This window comes from Sporothrix brasiliensis, assembly GCF_000820605.1.
Source record: "Sporothrix brasiliensis 5110 chromosome Unknown Cont17, whole genome shotgun sequence".
NCBI classification, from domain to species: Eukaryota; Fungi; Ascomycota; class Sordariomycetes; order Ophiostomatales; family Ophiostomataceae; genus Sporothrix; species Sporothrix brasiliensis.
The window spans coordinates 555,705-574,794 of record NW_024467136.1 but is presented as its reverse complement, the minus strand read 5'-3'; the positions used below and the strand labels follow the sequence as shown (position 1 = coordinate 574,794).

Here is a 19,090-nt window from a genome sequence, read left to right as displayed (position 1 = left end):
ATTGCAAGGAGAAATCAGCGCAGCGCATTCGCATTCCTAAGTAAACAACTGTAAAGACACTAACAAAATATGCCGCCCATACTCCGAATGAAATGTTTGCAATTGACACTCTTTTCTGCACCCCGGCTCACGCCTCGCCTTGCCACCCGTCATACAGCCCCTTGATGGCCACCATGATGCCCCATGCGCCCGGGTCCGGCGGCAGATCGCTGCTGGCGTCCTTGCCTGCGCCGACATACGTCGCGCGTCCCAGCTTGGGCGTCAGCTTGCGCGTGCTCTCGGCGCCCTTCTCGGCAGCCGCCACGCCTGCCGCGAAGCCGCCCTGGCCAATGGTCTGGGCAAAGGGGATCAGCGTGTCCATGACGGTGCGGTCGCCGACCTTGGCGGGGGTGTAGTGGCCGAGGTGGTCGATGGCCGTCGTCAGCGCGTGGCCCCAGACCTCGGTGTCCTTGACGCTGTCGCTGGCGGCCTTCTCGACGGCGGCACACAGCGACACCAGGAAAATGCCCAGGATGCCGCCGAGCGTGCCGCCCATCTTTGTCTCGACAATGTGCTCGAGCGCGCGCAGCACGGCCACGGACGAGCCGGCCTGGGCGAGCGGCGCGGCGCCGTCGACACCGTCCACGGCTGCCAGGAGCGCCAGCGCACCCGTCTTGAGCGTCTCGCCGCAGTCGCCGTCGCCCATGACCGTGTCCCAGCGCGTCAGGTCGGGCTCGGCGGCGGCGAGATCGCGGCACGCGCGCCGCAGTGCCCGCTCCAGACGCGCGGCATCGACGGGCAGGTCGCCGCCGCCGCCGTGGACTGTGCTGCTTTCCTTGTGTTCGTCGTCATCGAGCGACGGGACAAACTGCTCGGCACGCGGCCGGCGCTGGGCCTGGGCGCCGGCAAACGACTCCCAGTAGGTGCTCGTGCGGGTGTCCAAGAAGCTCTTGAGCGCGTCGACGCTGTACGGGTTCTGGGGGTCGGCGGCGGCGGCCGTCAGGTTGAGCAGCGAGACGGAAAAGGCGGGCGCGTTGAGCGACGTCTCGAGGCTGCCGGCGTAGACGCGCACGGGCACAATGGCCCAGTCGCGCTGCAGCTGCACGAGCAGCTCGTCGACGAGGGCGCTGAGCTCAAGCTGCGACATGCCGCCAAAGTTGCTGACCAGCAGCACGACCTCGTCGCTTGTCGTGCCCTCCTCGGTCGCCGTGGCAAAGTGCACGTACGCGCGCTCGGCGTCTGTCTCGTCCAGGCAGTGCCTGAGCAAGTTGGCGACGAGGTCCTCGGCCGACGGCGCCGGCTGCAGCGTGCGGTAGCCTGGCTCGTTGTGCGGGCCGGTGCCGATCTCGATCTCGTCGGCCGCCAGCGCGCCGTGCTCCGTGCGGCCCGGCACGTGGCAGTGGTCGAGCGTCGCCGCGATGCTCACGAGCTGCTTGGCCACCGCCTGGCCCAGCCCGTACACGTCGTCGAGGCTCGCGTGCGCGGCCGTGGCGGAGGCGGCGCCCATAATCTTGAGGACGGCAATCTGGCCCGCCAGCCCGCGCCGGCCCACCAGGCGCCCGCCGCCGCGGCCCACGGACACGTCGTCGCCGCAGACAATCATGCGGCACGTGTGCTGCCCTGACGCGTTGGCCTTTTCGGCGGCCAGGCCAAAGTGCAGACAGTCGCCCGTGTAGTTGGTGATGACGAGGATGGTGCCGGCGTCGGAGGGCACGCGGTTGACGGCCGACAGGATCTGCCGGGTGGAGGGCGACGCGAAGATGTCGCCGCACGCGGCGGCGGCCAGCATGTTGGTGCCGACATAGCCGGCCCAGGCGGGCTCGTGGCCGGAGCCGCCGCCGGAGATGATGGCCACCTTGGAGCGGTCGTAGGCGGTGTCGTAGACGACGCGGAGGTCGGCATCGAGGGCGAGGTTGGGGTTGTAGGCGACGAGGCCGCGCAGGGCCTTGACGACGAGGCCGTCGGCGGAGTTGAAGAGGTGAGCTGTCGACATGGTGGGGAGTGAGGATGTGAGGATGTGAAGGACAAAAGAAAGGAAAGGAGCCTAGAGGCAGCGGTGGAAAGCTCGCCGTGGGAGAAAAGGGTAGAAAGACAAAATAGACAAGAAGATCAAGAAGAAGGCAATCAGGAGCAACAGAAATGAGAAGCGGCAAGAAGAAGAAGATAATGATTAGGTGACTGGGAAGAAACAGATAACGGCAACGGACGAAGAACAGCTCCCGTGTCGTGGCAAGCTGAGACTTATCGGCAGTCTTGCTCCTCCTTCACATTACTTTGCCTCGCCTTGACCTTGTCAACGGCTTCCTCCAAATTGCTCTCCGCGTCTCTTCTCGAGCTTCTTACGTCTCTTGTTCTCTTTCCCAAAGCAGTAGTCCACTGTCGTCAGCGACGCCCACTGACCCACAGGAGCTCCAGGTCGAGACCTGTCCTCAGTTTGTTCTGCCCCACGATCATAACAGGTACCTCCACTTCCGTATGTTTCTTTTACTTCCTCCTTTTCTTCTTCCCCTCCGTCCATCTTTTCCGTCACTTATTCCCCGCTGCTGTGTAATCTGTAACCATCCCTCACTGATTTCCTCTTTTTTTATTCTCCCCTCATATACATGCGGGTCATTTCTTGGCTGTCAGAGTTGGAATGATGCTTGTACTGTGTACTCTGTACTCGTCCCCCCAGTGTAATTGTGTTGCATACTCAGTAGCCAAATGTCATGCCTTTTGGCGGAACCAAAGACGTCAAGACGGCCGCAAAGGTGTAGCGCGCGTGCCTGTCGTTGGACCGTGTAAGTGGGAAAAGCGGGGGAAACCAATTCCTCCAAGGCCTACGCTCGGGTTGTTGGAGTCCGAAATCTCGGAGGACAGGCGACTATTACAAGCGCTAGACAGTAGTGTAGACAGTTGATCCGAGGTTTGTTAGTGGGCCCTTCCCCGCTAGACAGGAGATGCTCTGGGGACAAGGAGGGAGCACTTGGGGGGGGGGGGGTTTCGGATTACCTGATTAGGCAACCCTGACTCTGGGCCTTCGAGGCCTTCTATCTCCACCTCCACAGTTGGCCGCCAGAGGCAAAATAGGCAAAATAAGTGAGTGGAGGCGCAAGTAAAATCAAGAACGGGGGGAAGTGCTGAGGACATTGCTGTAAAACCTGGCCAGAGGAGGTATTTGCCTTTCAGCGGAGAATACAGAATACAAATACAGAATACAGAATACAGAATGGCCTCCACTTACACCAGTCGTAGTAGTGACTTTGCCGCTCGGCGAATCCGCCGATGTATCTTAGCTATGGCATGCCGTGTGAATGCGCTCTGATGAAATGAATGAAGCGCCGATGAAGGAGGGAGGCACGGGAAGACAGAGTGAGGCAGCCGTCGCGAAATAAAATGTGAAAATAAAACAAAAAATTCAAAGGAAAGTGTGCTGCAAACAACCGATCCTCAGTACGGCTGCCCCAAATTTGGAATAAAACAAACAGCTCCAAGAGACATCCATGAGTTAACGTTAATAATAGATATGGAAGCAAGTAATATTAGGTAGAGGAACATAGAGGGCTCCTCACCAATGCTCGCCCCTCGTGGACGGCAGATGTCTCCGCTGACCGGTGCTTTCTTCCTTCATGTTCCAGTCCAGTCTTTGCCTGCCCACCTCCTCCACCCGTATGCCCACCCACCTGTGCCGCTCGTTGCGTCACTTTGGTTGCTGTAGCTTTGTCTATGAAGTAGCGTTTTGCTAATGCAGTACCAGGTACGAATTGCTGGAGTCCGGGCGGAACGCTGTTGTTTGCTCCTTGGTGGCGTTGATCACCAACCATTGAACCCATTGAAGCCTCCTTGAATAATTTCCGTACGCTGCGTTGTTGTTCTTTTCTGGACTCGTCCATATTCTCACCTTGCGAACTCGTCGACATTGCTCACTTCACCTTGCTTTCACACCACTACTCGACACTCTCCACGGTATTCTCCACGACCTCACCTACCGTTCCTCCCTCACAACCACTACACACAATGGCGGCCTCACAACCATCATGGCGCATCGCCATCGGCTGCGATGTAGGCACTCCCGTCCTCCTTGTCCCGCTTTGCGTTGAACTCGACTAACCCTCCATCACCTTCTAGGACGCCGGTGTCAGCTACAAGGAGGCCATCAAGGCCGATTTTGCCAAGGACAGCCGCGTTGCCTCTGTCGTCGACGTCGGCTCCGACGGCAAAGAGGACAAGACCGCCTACCCCCACATCGCCGTCCGCGCCGCCAAGCTCGTCGCCTCCGGCGAGGTCGACCGTGCCGTCCTGATCTGCGGCACTGGCCTCGGCGTCGCCATCTCCGCCAACAAGATCCGCGGCGTGCGCGCCGTCACCGCCCACGACTCCTTCTCGGTCGAGCGCGCCGTGCTCTCCAACAACGCGCAGGTGCTGTGCATGGGCGAGCGCGTGATTGGTCTGGAGCTGGCGCGGCGGCTGGCGCGCGAGTGGCTGGGCTACGTCTTTGACGAGACGAGCGCGAGCGCGGCCAAGGTGAAGGCCATCGGCGAGTACGAGACGGCAGCGGGCGGCATTGGCGTCGGCCCCACGGAGACGGCGACGGCAGCAGATGGCTGCTAAGGGGCGGTGGCTGTGGCCCGCAAGATTAAGAGTTATCATAATAACGGTTGCCAACTTGGCATGAAAACGAGCACATAGAAAATACAGCAATAGTTTCAGAAAGTGATCCGTAATTTTGATACGCCGAAGATGTTCAGAGAAACGTAGGCGTGTTACACATGCGCCATTCTTGAGTCATCGTCGAGCTGCCGTGATCAAGAGAGATTTGCCCTTTTTGGTTCTCCGGTGAGGTCCACTACTTTGACGTATTCATTTACTAGTATTAGTTATTTTAAAAAAGAAACGAAAACAGAGGAAGCTGCGACTTTGCCAAGTGGGTTGTACGAAATACTAGCTCTTGCACTACTCCCTTCGTTTAGCGAAAAAGGGACTTAACAGACCGCTGGACGCACCTTCCGTATGGAGTCAATTGGGTCTGGGTGAGAGGCCAACGGTGAAGCTACGACTGACGGTTAACACCCTCGTCAGGAACAAGTTCAGTCAACGGAAAGGACGACCAACTGACAGTCACCTTTCTTTCCTGTCTCAAACTTTCATTTTTTTTTTGCTTTTATTTTTATTTGACAAGCCCCACTGCACAACTGCCAACTGCACCACACGACACAATGGCTTCCGCCGTCCCCGACGCCCGCCGGCCCATAATGGGCGTGTCGACCAAGATGTACTTTACCCTCGCACGCACCCGCAGCTACGTCGACGAGCTGCTGACACTGCTTGCTGCGGACGAGAACAAGGCCATTGTCGACACGATGGACGTCTTTGTCTGCCCAGACGCCATTGCGCTGCCGTCGGTCGTCGAGCAGGTCCGTGCCTCCAGCGTCCCCCTGCTGCCGGGCGCCCAGGACTGCGCCGACGAAGACTACGGCGCCTTCACCGGGTTCGTGTCGCCGGCCGTGCTGGCCGACTGCGGTGCTCGCTTGGTCGAAGTCGGCCATGCCGAGCGCCGCCGGCTGCTGGGCGAGACGGACGCCACGACCGCCGCAAAGGCCCGGGCGGCGGCGCGCAACGGGCTGGTCCCGCTGGTGTGCGTGGGCGAGCTGACGCGGGCCGACGGCGAGGTGGAGGCGTCGGCCGCCGTGGCTGCGGCGACGGTCATCGCTCAGATCGCGCCGGTCCTCGACAGCGTGCCCGACGACGCCGAGGTGCTGCTGGCCTACGAGCCCGTGTGGGCCATTGGCGCTGCCCAGCCGGCGAGCGCCGCGTATGTGCGCGCCGTCGTGTCGGCCATCCGCGACCACAGCCCGGCCATCCGGCGGCGCGGTGCAGCACGGACGCGCATCTTGTACGGCGGCAGTGCCGGGCCCGGGTTGTTTGCACAGCTGGGCGGGACCGTGGACGGGCTGTTTCTGGGGCGGTTCGGGCATGACCCAAAACAGGTTCTGAAAACGGCACACGAGATTGCAGGGACAAAATGAAAGCAAGCAGGGGCGTGGACACCTGTTGACTGTCCAGGGGGCATCGATCCACGGATCCGTCTACCAGTGTCCTGTGTTTTTGGCCAAAGACCCGTTTACCATCTATGAGCGACAGAAAATCAGCACCGAATCACAACTCACAACATCACAGGGACTCGAGAGCAGGGAACCCAGCTTGCACGAAAATAGATGGAGAATCTGGACGACAAGCTTTTACAACCTCTGAGACAAGGTCTTCTTTACAAGTCATATGGCAATAAGGAAGGGGCCGGCCAAAGGGCCAAAGAGTCAAATGGCAGAGGCGAGTGAAAGCATGTCAAAAATGCATAATTGGGCACACCAATTTTTATTTTGATTTAATCCAGTTGTCATAAGCTATTTTCTCTTTAATTCTATTATAATAGTAATTACTATTGTTTTCCTTTTTAATTTTCGTTCATTCTTCTTGCCTTGTATTTTTCACATTGTCATTTATTACACTTCCTTTCTTGATTGTTCTTCACTTTTCTGTCCTCACGATCCCCAATGTCGCTTCTAGACAGTGCAACTCCGACTGTTTCATGACGGCCTGTCAACGAGAGTCATGCGGCGCGTAGAGTTTCCCCTGTGCAGGTTTTTCACAACCGCAACGTTTCTGGCCAGTTGTCAACTCTTCGGTCTGAACGATCCCTACGATCCCCCCATCGTACCTTGTTGACGATCGTCATGCTCGGACACGAGCCTTGGCTGACTTCCTGGTCGATGTTTGACGACTTTGAAGACTCGATGGTCATTGGAACTCATACGTCCTAGGCAATCCACACGTTTCGTACAACTTCTATGATCGGTTTGCAGTCCGCATTTTCCTCATCAATGCTGTCGTCGTACTTTCATTACTGCCCCCTCGACAGTCGGCCATCGACTGCGGAGGCCTGCAGACCCAGGTGGTCGCCAGGTTGTGTCGCGGCAAGTTTGGGCTGATGTTTCGGAGTGTTTAAGTCAGGGGTCAAGTAGGGGAGACCAGCCCGAAGAGAGGCTCATGGAACCCCTATTTGGGACGAGCCTCAGGAGGCTCAAGCACTGCCCGCACCCAGTCGTACCTGCCATTGCTCGCCAACAACCCTAACCCCGACAGGTGCCATATGAATACCCCACAAAACATCCACAAAACAAGGGCCAAGACAAAACACGACTTCAAACCCGTCAAACTCGCTACGGCCACCTCAATACGACGCAGCGCCTCCACGACACTGGAGACGCAGAGGGACGCACAGAAGGCAGGAAGACAGGAAGACAGAAGACAGAAGACAGTGAAGCCCCAAAAGGTGCGTTTCCATTGACCTGGTCGGTGGCGGAACGGACTGCGCGCCAAAGCAAATGCAAAACACAGAGTCATGACTCTGTGACCCGAAACTCGCACACACCTTTGTTTGCCCCTATCGAGATCGACGGCGCGTCCCAGACGACGACGGGCGATGGGTGATGAGCGGCTGTGCTCATCAGTGATGGGCCTTGGCTGCACGTCGTTTGGGCGCTGATGCACTGGTTGATGCTCGCGGATGGGCGCGTCGCTTGTCGCTCGTTTATGCAAACTGCCAGCTCGGCTCTCCTTGCCGCTGCTGTTTGCTGCCATTGCCTTCCCCGGTTTTCTTGTCTTCACTCTTTGTTTATAGTTGTGGTTTTATGGCACTGCAGAGAAAGTCCCCTGCCGACATGAAACTTGAACCTTCTACTGCAAGCAAACAGATTTTGCGGCATAATCCATCATTCACAAGGGTCCAACGAACGACTCGTCCTCGCAGCATACGAGGTACATCTCCAAGTTGTTGAGACGACTGCTTACCTATGCTTCTATCCCTCGACTTCTCCGTATTGCATCACTGAAAAGTGCAACTCTGTGCGGAGAGGGGAGAGGAGAAAGGAGATCCATACGACACGGGCCCAAACGCTGGCTGGCTCTCTGTTCGTCTCATGCCCATGTGGAACATAAGAAACAGGCATGGGGCATAACCAGAACGGAGTCCCGCCGCCGACCCCGGTACGAGAATAGACATGTCTTGGCTTCAATGACTTTTTGACTTTTTGGCACAAGAGGAAGATCGGTGTCTCCAGGCAAAAGCTTGTCGCTGGACAGGGGGCCAAGGGGATGGATGCCCTTGCACACTGGAAGCTGGGCTTTGGTGCTCTTGCATCCGTTTTGATTCCTCTTGAAATACCTAGTTGGTATATATAAAACACCACCACTATCTCGTCTTTTGCATTGCCTTTCGTTTTGATTTTTCATCTCTTCTTTCTTCACCTTCTCTCACACACACAATTCTTTTCTCCTTTTGTTCTTTCTTTTTTCCACACAATTTTCTTCTTACATCCCTCTGGCAGGTCCTGATTTTATTTATTTCTTCGTACTCCATCCTTGATTGGCCATTTTGTGTTTACTCTTTTCTTGTCATTCCTTTTCGTTTATTTTTTTTTATTTGTCCTTCACACGCTCTTTCACCGCCACAATGAAGTTCTTCGCCGTCCTGACTCTGGCCACCTCCGCGGTGGCCATTGCCGTTGAGCCCCGCCACCATGCGGGCAAGAAGACGACCGCCACTACATCAGCTGCCGCCGCCGCCAACGTCAATGCCGCTGCTTCCACGCTGGCTGCCTGCGAGGCGAGCGCTGCTGTCGCCAGACGCCATCACGCCGGCAAGAAGACGACTCACACGGCCACCGCTGCCGCTGACGCTGCCTGCGCCTCGGCCTCGGCCGCTGTTGCTGCTGACTGTGCTCAGGCTGGTGCCATTGCCCGCCGTCACCACGCCGGCAAGAAGACTGGCAACAACAGCAACAACAACAACAACGCTGCTAACAATGCGGCTACCGCGACCACGGCCGACGAGGCCGAGGCCGCTGCCGTTGCTGCTTGCCAGGCGTCTGTGCAGGCTGTCGCCAAGCGCCACCTGGACGAGATGGAGAAGCGCCACCACGCTGGTAAGAAGACCACGCACACCACCACGGCCGCTGCCGACGCAGCTGCTGCCTCCGACACTGCCGCTGCGGATGCCGCTGCTACTTCGGCGGCTGCGGGCAACGTCGTCGCCGCTGCCTCGTCTCTGGCTGCCTGCCAGGCCACCGCCGATGCTGTCGCCAAGCGTCACCACGCTGGCAAGAAGACCACGCCGGCTGCCACGCAGGCTGCAGCCGCCAACAATGCTGCCGCTGCCTGCGCATCCGAGTCGGCTGCGGTCGCTTCCGAGTGCGCTCAGGTCGGTGCTCTGGCTCGCCGCCACCACGCCGACAAGAAGACGTCGGGTAACAACGGCAACAACGGCAACAACGGCAACAACGCTGCTAACAATGCCGCCACGGCCACCACTGCCGACGAGGCGGAGTCTGCTGCTGTCGCTGCTTGCCAGGCTACTGCCAACGCTGTTGCCAAGCGCCACTTTGCCGAGGTCACCAAGCGCCACCACGCCGGCCAGAAGACCAACACTGGCAACAACAACGCTGGTCACAACAACGCTGGTAACAACGCTGGTAACGCTGCCAACAACGCTGCCAACAACAATGCCGCCACGGGCTGCCCGCCGACCACAGCTGACGCCTGTGCTGCCATTGCCCGTCGTCACCACGCTGGCCAAAAGACCAACAACAACAACAACAACAACAACAACGCGGCCGATGCTGCCAACGCAGCCGAGCTGGCTGCCTGCCACGCGGCGGCGGCTGTTGCCAAGCGCCACCACGCTGGCAAGAAGACCACTGGCACTGGCAACGCGTGCCAGCAGTAGATGGCGATAATACGTGGACAGCGGAACCCCGACGATGACTGAGAGAGTGTTGTGTTTATGTTATTAGCGTAGATCGCTACGAAAACAGTGAAGCGTGTGTCTTTTTCACGGCTCACTTTTGTATATACAAAAAATAGTGTGGGAAACAAAGGAGAACATCTTTTGGAGAAGATTGGGGAATACATTCTTTTGTGTGACGTTCTTTTTGTAAACTGGGACACGACGATAAGGCTGCAAAAAGTAGAGGCCACCCCTCGAATTGACTTGTTCTAGTTGCTAAGTCATACCGTGTTACGATTGATTGGCTTACGTCGCGGATCCAACTCTGGATGTTGGCGATAATACGCCTCGTCGCGCCTGTCTTTCATATGCATATAACGGCGCATGGCTGCTTGATAGTCCTCCTCGGAAAGGAAGTTGAACGTGTCGACCACGTCGCGCGAACGGCAATCGTCATCGCCGTCGCCGAGCGGTTTGCGCTCCCACAGGTCTCGGTAGATGCCCGTCTCGTTCATGGGCTCTTCCGGGTCGATGCGCACACGGTTGTCGTCGTCCCCGCGAATCGGCAGTGGACAGGACGTGGAGGAGGCGGTGGCGTCGGCGGGCGACAGGAGAAAGTGCAAAAGCCGCTGCCTCTGATCGGTGCGAAGACGGTAGATGCGATATGTCACGCCGTCGGCGTTTGTGTGAAAATAGACGGCATCCAGCTGCTTGGGCAGGTGAACCGCCTTGGACACGGGCGAGTCCTCATAGATGGTGTCCGGCGCGTCTGGCCCACGCCGGTCAAACAAGACCACACCGCCGAAGATCCGGTCCTCGGCCCAGTAGCCCACGCCGTCCGCCACGCCATCGGGATACTGGTCGTACGCCGTGTACCAGGGGTGGACGAACAAGGTCGGTGGATAGCCCTTGCGGTAGGCCCAGTCCAGATCGCCCTTTTCTGGCCTCCATGCCATGAGCCGGTCGTCCTTTGGGCGCAGCGGACTATGGTTGGTGTAGATCCAGACGGCAATGGCATGTATCACACGGGCGACCAGCTCGACGAGACGTGCTTGGAACGCCTGGGATCCAGGACGGGCCGCCTGGAAGTCAAGAACCGTCTAGGGCCTGTCGTTAGCAGAGAAAGACATAGAGAAGTATCTGGCACATGCACTCGTGACCTACCGAGGCGTCTACTTGAAATGTGTCGATGGGCACGCTCGCGCGGAGTTCGTCGATCTTCGAGAGCACCGTAGGCGAGAGCGCAACGTGCTCGTCAACCAGTGGATGCCCAACGCATATCATCTCACCATCATACACATCCATCGCCGCGCTCGCTAGTGGCAACCCATCGAGGATTTGACCGTACGTTGTCTGCGCCACCTGGCTGCTGAGGATGTTTGCAAGAGCGTTGCGCACGACGTCAAGGTGACTGCTATGCAGGTGGCCAATGGGCAGCAAATTTCTCGAGGACATTGTTCGCCTGCTGCTGCCTTTCTTTTCTGTGATTTCTGACAGGGAATTGGCGACGATCGAGAACTCGAGAGAGAGAATTTGGAGAAGAAGGTATGCCAGGCGGAACAAGTGTTGAGAGGGTAATACGAAGGCGGCTGTGATGGTCCACTTTGGACACCGCAAATCCGACTCATCCACTTGCCGCCGTCGCACTTGCAGAAAGGAAAAGGCCCTGAAGGATAGCGTCTCGGGGCCGGGCCGCCGCCGTTTGTGGAGACACCAGCGACGCATTAGGGGAACAGCTTAGAGGCTAAGCCCTGGTGCTCCATTGTTCGTAGAAAAGGCTTGTGCTGGACACAGCGACACAGTACAGCTGAAGAGGGGCCACCGAGGCCGAAACTCAGAAACACCATGCTGCATCTTCGTCTTACAGTCTCGCCTATCGTTTTTATAAGCGCTTATAATGGAAACAGCAGGAGCCGGCCTGCCAGTCGTCCTTCAGAACACTGCCGCAGTGAAGAAAAGCTAGGTGTCGTAGGCGGTGCCGGTGCCTGTGATAATGTGACCGGACTGTCCTCGCTCCGTGCAGAGAGTAATAGTCTGTGCTCAGCTATACCCCAGGGTCATCATCTGGGACGACAAATATTGCATTAGACGAGGTGCACACAATAGTTCCTTTACTGCGCTATGCTCTTCGCCGAATATGGACAAAGGTCTCCAACTCACCAGCCAGTACGAACTAGACCACATCGACGACGATAAGAGGGCTGAGTCGTAGACGAAAGAAGAAGAGATCGTGCAGTGACTGAAGAGGCACAGTTTCTGGGGACTCAACAGCGGCAAAAAAAACGGCGATTCAACGTCATATTGTCCTCTCAACATCTGCTCCGCGTTGTTGATTAAGTGCCCAGAGCACAGAGGCACTTTTCACCAACGCGTCCCAGCCGCCCTTACGGCATGCAGCGTTCTACAACTAATAATACAGGTTCCTCGTTCTTACTTCCTGAGAGCCGTTCCTACGAGAATACCACCGGCTTGCAAACTGGTAGATTGGCTGTGCCATTAGTACTACATGAATGACTACTTGGGCCCCTTTTCGCCGTCGATCACCGCCTTTACGTCCTCGAGCGCGAGGTTCTTGTGGCTGGACCACGAGGCGGCACCGGTCGGGCCGGGGTCGTGGAGGATGTGCACCTCGCGCCAGTTGTCGTCCTTGTCGGCGATCTCGAGGACGGTGCCGGGCGGGTACCGGAGATCCGTGGCGACGGCCAGCATGCCGCGGGCGACGGCGTCGGGCTCGAGCGGATGGTCCTTGACGGGGTCGAGGTAGCGCAGGACGTCTGGGTGGTCCGTGAACAGGGGGGACTTGACGACGCCCGGGGCGACGCCGACGACGCGGATGCCGCTGTAGCCGTGCAGCTCGGCCATGCAGCGCACAAAGGAGCTGATGCCGTTCTTGGCCAGCTGGTAGAGGGGCGTGATGATGCTGGCCTTTTGGGCGCCGGTGCTGGACACGTGCAGCACGATGCCCGGCTGGCCGGCCGCCAGCATTTTGGTGATGGCCAAGCGCGTGAACTTGATGGGCGAGAGCAGGTTGATGTCGAGCAGGCGGTAGTGGCCGTCCGTGTCGGTGTTGCTCCAGAAGCCATTGTGCGACTAGGGGTCAGAGAGGGAAGAGAAAGGGGACGGAGAGCAACGAGAATGAACAAACGAACAACGAGTAGAAGGACATACTGGCTCGTAGATGCCGGCGCCTGGGCACACAATGTAGGGGATGCCGCCGATTTCGCGGTCGAACACCACAAAGGACTCTTCGATCCTGTCCCAGTTGGCCACGTCGGCCTCGAAGAAATGCACCTTTGGCTGGCCAGCGGCGGCGTGTGCTGGCAGCGTCGCCAGCCAGTCCTTGGCCGTCGGGTGCAGCGCAACGTCCATCATCAGCACGCTGCAGCCGGCCGTGTAGAGCGCCTTTGCAAAAGCCAGGTTGATGCCGGACCCGGCGCCCGTGACGATGGCGCCCTTGCCCTTGATCTCAAGCTTCTGCGCCATCTTGTCCGGTGCTGTAAGTGGTTTTGTGGAGAAAGGGGCGCAAGCCAGGAGGGCGGGCAGAAGGACGTACGACGCAGGACACAAGACGCAAGATATCTTTCTACTTTGACAGGTTCAGCTCCTTCGTGTTATAACGGCGTCGTATTCACCGCCCGCGTCTTCTTGCATCGATCCTCATTCCCATGGAGAGCCGCAATCGACCGTGAGTATTGTGCCTTCATCGCGTATCATTGCCGGTCGTCTGTCTCGTGTCCGTCACGCCAGCGCTAAGGCACAGCTAAGCCTGCCGGAAAGTTGGCGTGGCACTAGCTTCACGGCAAAGGTACCGGTAGCCCCGGCTGTCACGGCTGCACTAGGTGATAAGAGCCGGCGCGGGGTCCGATATCGAGACCGAAAGATACTGCGACAGGAATAGGCCAAGAATTTGTTTGTGGCTGCAAGAGGGGATTGCATCGGCATAGAGATCTATGGTATAAGTCGAAGTCACGTGCTGGGCGAGAGGCAACCTGGAGTTTCGTTCCTTTACTGCAAGAAGACGAAACCGAAGCGGAACAACAGCCACCAGTCACCAGTCACAAGTCCTCAACATGACGTCCAAAGCTCTGTTTGATGAACTGTAAGTCAATGCCAGAATATGGACTCATATGAAATGCTGGATGAGCGGTAGCCTGGTCGTTTTTCTCTTTCAGGCGCTTGAGAACATCCCAGTCAAAATCGTTGTCATACTGGAAGCCCTCCCGAACGAACAGGTCGCTGAAGATCTTGCGCAGGAAGCCGTAGTTGGGCTTGTCCTTGAAGCCGAGTGAGCGCGTGTAGTCGAGGTAGACGGCGAACTCGTTCGGGAGGCCGCGGTAGAGGTCCCCGATCAGGGTAGTCTTCTTCTTGTCTATGATTTTATCCCTGATTTTCTTCGTTGTGGCGGTCTCAAGCTTAAGGTCTTGCCAGGGAAGAGAGCCGCGGCAGAGGTAGAGCAGGACGTAGCCTAGGCTCTCCATGTCGTCACGGCGGGACTGCTCCATACCCTCATGGGAGTTAAGGGAAGCATAACGGACATGGCCCGTCATGTTCTTGTTCTCACAAAAAGGGATACGGAGCTGGGTCGCGGTCGCGATCTCCTCTCCGGAAATGCTGTTTGTGCCCTTGTAAATGACACCGAACGAGCCGGAGCCGATTTGATGGTCGATCCGGTACTTGTCACCGAAGCAAAGATCCTGTAGAACGGGTTGGTTAGTTCTGGCTAAGTTATGAACACGTCGAAGAGACGGATCTTACCAAGGGCGACATCTTGTCGAATGGACTTTGAGCGGGCGATTCAGGGTGGCGAAATGTTGAAGTAGAGGTGGCACTTTCGACGAGGAAAGCAGAGTTGGACGGCAAAAATGATGTTGAATAAATACCAAGCGAGAAACTAAGAGAAGCAGGAGTTGAGAAGTCGGTAAACGATGAAGGAGAAAGGAAGAGAATCAACGAGGTTTCATACGAGAAGAGGGGGAGGAATGTGCACAGGGCAAACAAATGGGGCAGGGACTGTGACGCGTTCGATTGCTCTCAATAGTCATGTATTTCTTCTGCTGGCCTGGCCACGGGACGTCGCAGGCTGAGTGGTAGAGCGTCGTACATGCAGCGTTTTGGAAGTCTCGATTTGCGAGCGAATTGCGGTCTTGGTCCTGCAGCTATGACCCAAAATGGGCCTCGGACAAGGCAAGGCGAGTGCGCCCTACTTCCAAGAGAGGTGTGCAAGTCAGTACCACAATATCGCTTCCTGCACGTATGCCCACCTTTCTGCTCCTCCCTGGTTACCTTCTTTTCGCAACGTTCTCCGACACCAACCAAAACCAAATCTCAAAAGTGAAAAAAGATACTGCAGGTTACTGGGCAACGATGCGAGCCAATCGCCTAGCCTTCGATGAAACTTTTGTGACGAGGAGTGGATCTTGGTTGGCTCCAAGGTACTATGGATGGTCCATAAGGTGAAGACCGGTGATAGATGAAAAAAAAAAAAAAAAAAAAAAAAAAAAAAACAAAATGCATAACTGACCGCCGACATGTGTCTAGGCAGAAACCATGAAACGTTCTCTGCGAATCAGTTTGCTAGGCCCTCTGCCATGTAGTTTCCAGGACGCGGTATGCCACACGACCGCAGGCCATTTCGCCTAAAGACTCCTTCTTAGATTACAGAGATCCGGACGACGAGGGCGGCGGTGCGGGCTATTCGCTGTTTGCTCAGGGCGACCAGCAAGGCTTCTCTGTCGACCATATAAACAAGGCCGTGCCGAATATGGGCCAGTCTTCCTCTAATACAACTGGCGGCGTTTCCAGAGCCTGAATCTTACACGGCTGATGGTGCATGGCTGATGATCCCCTTTTCGAATATTGCTGCATTGGGAAATGCGTCTTTTCCGGCTCACTTCTTCGAAACTCCTCTGTGTCCGTCCCGAAAGACGAGAAGCTACCAGCACCAGTCATTTTCCTGGTCTGGCAGGAAGGGGGAAGACGCAGTTGAGCCTGGCGGCCCGCTTGGTGCAACCATGCAAGATATGTTTGCCGAGGGTGCGGCATGCCAGATGGTATTTGAGACGGCGAGTTGACAAGCGGCGCTGCGGATTCCCCACGTGTGTAAAACGTAGTGGGAGACCCCGGCGGTAAGAGAGGGCACAGCTCCAATCGGGAATTCATTGATCGAGTCCTCGGAGAGGAGCCTGCTTGTGGGGGTCGAGAAACATAGATCGTATTGGCATTGCTTGCCCGTGAGACAGTAACAAAGAAGGAAAACCGCCCAGGATGCGGAGGGCGCGTCCATAGACTGTAAATATGTCTTACTTTTTCTGTGATCGCTCTTTTCCGAGCTTACGCGGTGGCCATAATAGAGAAGGAGAAGAGGTACTTGGTTGTAAATATTTCGTCAACGTGATGTTAAAAAGAAGGGCAGAAGGAAAGAGATGTAAAATGAAGAGGAAAGAAGATAAGTAAATAAATATTTTTGAGGGTAGATGGAAAAATTGAGTAGGAAAAAGGAGTTGTGGCTCCTGCATTTTTAACCTCCTTTTGGGAGTCCAACCGGCCGGGATCAGCTCGTATGTAGCATCCACGTCGACGCCGTCAAAAACAAATTTAAAAAATAGAAAAAAATAGAAAAAAATAGAAAAAAATAGAAGAAAATAGAAGAAAATAGAAAAGCTCCCTGAAAGTAATATATAGGCATGATATCGTTTCCTCCACACTTCAATCCAGTCGTCCAAACTCCTGTCCGAGCCCGTGCCCGGGCGAAATTTCGTAATGAGGCAGCCCACTGGCCAGCAAAACCATACAAAGGCGCACAAAAAACAAGACAGAATATGTAGATCAATAGAAATCCGTGCAGTCAGTCCAATACAAGTGATGTCGGCAACTATCGCAAAAAGGCTAATACCTGCCATAACCAGGATGCGGGTTTTCTTTCGCTTTCGCGTTGTATATACCGAGTGAACAAAAAAGGTAGTGGCCATCAGGAGTGGCACGATGGAAAAAGAGGCGTAGGAAAATGGACGGAACGCGTCGACGACAATTCCAATTAGGACGCAGATGGTAGTGAACAGTGTGTGGACAATCAAGGTAGGTGTAGGTCGAATGACACGTATAACGATAAGAGGATGTGTACTGAATATCTCCAGGAGGGGACATAGAAACCGTAGCTAAGAAGATGGTTAGAGTAGGTCGACAGGTATAGAGCGCGGGAGAGACCTAACTAGAATAAAGCTAATACATGCAACGGTGTCGATCTTCAAGGCAACGAGGAGAGAAGAGGCGACGGTGTTCTCGGTACAAAAATGAGCAACAGTCAAGGCGACCGTGGTGGAGATATAGAGTGGGAAGAGAATAAAGAATTCTCGTCCATTGTGTGAGCCGCGGGTGTAGTGGTAAACAAAATAAACCACATAACAAGAAGTGGCGAGCAGAGCCGCGACGATACTCCATGCTTCGTCTGGTGACATGGTGTAAGAAAACAAAGAAGATAAATGTCGAAGTGTGCGAGTGTAGAAAAGGGGCAGGTGCAGGAGAGAGAGAAAAGAAAATGGCGAAAACAGAGGTCTTATTATGCTGCCTCGATACTCTGCCTCGTCAGGTGGTCGATCGACAGGCGCGACACGCCCCACAAGAGGATCTTGACAAGGATCGCAAATCGCGGTTCCAAGAATCATTTCTCCAAAGCAAGCATCCATAAGACCACGCTACTGCCACGGCTGGTCCATCCGTCGGCGCTTTGTCCATCTGTAGCTGGAGTTTGGCCGGCGGGTTGTAGGAGTCTTACTAAAGACGAATTAAAAAAATAAGGTAAAGACGAGAAGACGCGGTATTTTTGACAATGAGACATGATAGTAGCTGAGGGTCTCACGGGGGGGAATGAAGTCGAAGTGGGTGGATGCCACTGCTGCCGTGGAATTAACGAGAAAGAGTAAAAGACTAAATCTTCTTTACTCCGGAACACGACCATTTTTTTACGTTTATGAAAACTGGATTCGTTTTATAAGAGAGGCTATTCTTGAAATTTGTATTAGTTTCTTGAGCCGTGAAGGTGGTTCCTTATTTTACGGAATATCCCTTCCACTTTTTTCTTCTTTCTTATACATGCATATACGGGCTTCTTATCAATTTACTCTTTTATAACTTGCCTGTCAGCCTGAGCAGTGGAATGATTTGTGTACTAATTGCTTTCATAATTGCTTCTCCTCTAGTGACGGGCGTTTAGCCCACGCTCTCCCTTTCCTGGGCTCTGAGAACACTGTCTGATTTTCTTCGATCCATCTCCACTTCGCCGTTGTATCAATCGCGTGAGGAAATAAAAATATAAAAGCGAAAGACGAAGAGGCCTAGGCCCTAGTCGTTCTGAAGAATAACTTTGCGTGGCTATATTTTTTTTTATCTCTCAACGTCTCCTCATTCGCAAACCATGTCGAATCTTCTTTGCCAAGTCAAAGAACTCTGTCAATTTCTGTTTCTTGCCACTGCCACGGACCTTTTCTCTCCCCCCTCAACTTCTCGATCATGTTGATTTTCCCTCGCAACTCTTTGGCCGGCTCCTCGTTTGTAACATGGCTGTGTTGTAGCTCTAACTCCGTGAAACGCATCGACTGTGTTATATCGAGTGTGTCCCAGTGCATTGTACCCTCCATCCAGCAGTCTGTCACCGAGAAGGGGGCATGAATTGTTCCGGCCGGCTGTATAAGAAGATCGCCCTCTTCGAGGAGAATCCCGTCAGGCGGGCTCTCTGGGTCTGAATCCGACTCCGCCCATCTTCGGACCTCTTCGAGGCTCAGGTTTGGCCACAAAGTCCATAATTTCACTCCTTCTTTGTTGAGAACCGATGCAGTAACACCGCCTTCATCAATGTGTTCCGTTGACACAGTCCCTGCAGAGCCGCAAATCGTGAACCGTGCGGAAGCGTTGAGGTCGTAGTCAAGTGTTTTTCTGCGTTTGCCAGCCTTGTGGGTTTCGTAGATTGTCTCGAGGATACTAAACCGTCTGCCCTGTAGACACTCGGTGGGCTTTGGATTCGTCCTTGTAAGTTGATAAGGTTGACAGGCCCCCTGCGACCTGACTTGAAGTCGTCTATAACATCAGAGGCATTTTTTGACACAGGCTGGCGGCTGGTGTCATCACTGTCGAGATAATGGGCGTCTAGTGTATCGAATGTCCTTAACTCTTCGAGAAAATCCTGTAAAGACTCTTTTACTTTTGGGACGTCCCGGACTTGGTCTTCTCCGGACAAAGCCTTCGGGATGACAATGGGTACGCGGAGCCCTGTGGTAAAGATTGCAATTGCCTCTGCATGGGAACAAATGACAAAATCGCCCTCCCGTGTGGCGAGATACCGTTCTGCAGACACAGCTC

At 55.3% G+C, this 19,090-nt stretch overlaps 6 protein-coding genes across 6 annotated transcripts; 2 read left to right on the top strand and 4 right to left on the bottom strand.

Moving 5' to 3' along the window:
• Positions 1 to 127: 127 nt before the first annotated feature.
• Positions 128 to 1,972, bottom strand: SPBR_02582 (dihydroxyacetone kinase; the record flags this gene model as incomplete). The annotated part of the gene is made up of 1 exon (XM_040760885.1): positions 128 to 1,972. The coding sequence occupies one exon, from the start codon at positions 1,970 to 1,972 to the stop codon at positions 128 to 130; it is 1,845 nt and encodes a 614-aa protein (XP_040620151.1).
• A 2,003-nt stretch (positions 1,973 to 3,975) lies between these two features.
• Positions 3,976 to 4,569, top strand: SPBR_03272 (ribose 5-phosphate isomerase B; the record flags this gene model as incomplete). Its single annotated transcript, XM_040761575.1, has 2 exons — positions 3,976 to 4,020; positions 4,087 to 4,569. The coding sequence occupies 2 exons, from the start codon at positions 3,976 to 3,978 to the stop codon at positions 4,567 to 4,569; spliced, it is 528 nt and encodes a 175-aa protein (XP_040620150.1).
• A 605-nt stretch (positions 4,570 to 5,174) lies between these two features.
• SPBR_03165 (triosephosphate isomerase (TIM)) lies at positions 5,175 to 5,984 on the top strand (the record flags this gene model as incomplete). Its single annotated transcript, XM_040761468.1, has 1 exon — positions 5,175 to 5,984. One exon carries the CDS (start codon positions 5,175 to 5,177, stop codon positions 5,982 to 5,984), a length of 810 nt encoding a protein of 269 aa, XP_040620149.1.
• Positions 5,985 to 8,563: 2,579 nt separating this feature from the next.
• On the bottom strand, positions 8,564 to 11,194 carry SPBR_02353 (uncharacterized protein; the record flags this gene model as incomplete). The annotated part of the gene is made up of 3 exons (XM_040760656.1): positions 8,564 to 9,777; positions 10,050 to 10,839; positions 10,904 to 11,194. 3 exons carry the CDS (start codon positions 11,192 to 11,194, stop codon positions 8,564 to 8,566), a joined length of 2,295 nt encoding a protein of 764 aa, XP_040620148.1.
• A 1,059-nt stretch (positions 11,195 to 12,253) lies between these two features.
• On the bottom strand, positions 12,254 to 13,222 carry SPBR_03067 (uncharacterized protein; the record flags this gene model as incomplete). Its single annotated transcript, XM_040761370.1, has 2 exons — positions 12,254 to 12,829; positions 12,908 to 13,222. The coding sequence occupies 2 exons, from the start codon at positions 13,220 to 13,222 to the stop codon at positions 12,254 to 12,256; spliced, it is 891 nt and encodes a 296-aa protein (XP_040620147.1).
• Positions 13,223 to 13,794: 572 nt separating this feature from the next.
• SPBR_03221 (uncharacterized protein) lies at positions 13,795 to 14,506 on the bottom strand (the record flags this gene model as incomplete). Its single annotated transcript, XM_040761524.1, has 2 exons — positions 13,795 to 14,433; positions 14,495 to 14,506. 2 exons carry the CDS (start codon positions 14,504 to 14,506, stop codon positions 13,795 to 13,797), a joined length of 651 nt encoding a protein of 216 aa, XP_040620146.1.
• Positions 14,507 to 19,090: the final 4,584 nt, after the last annotated feature.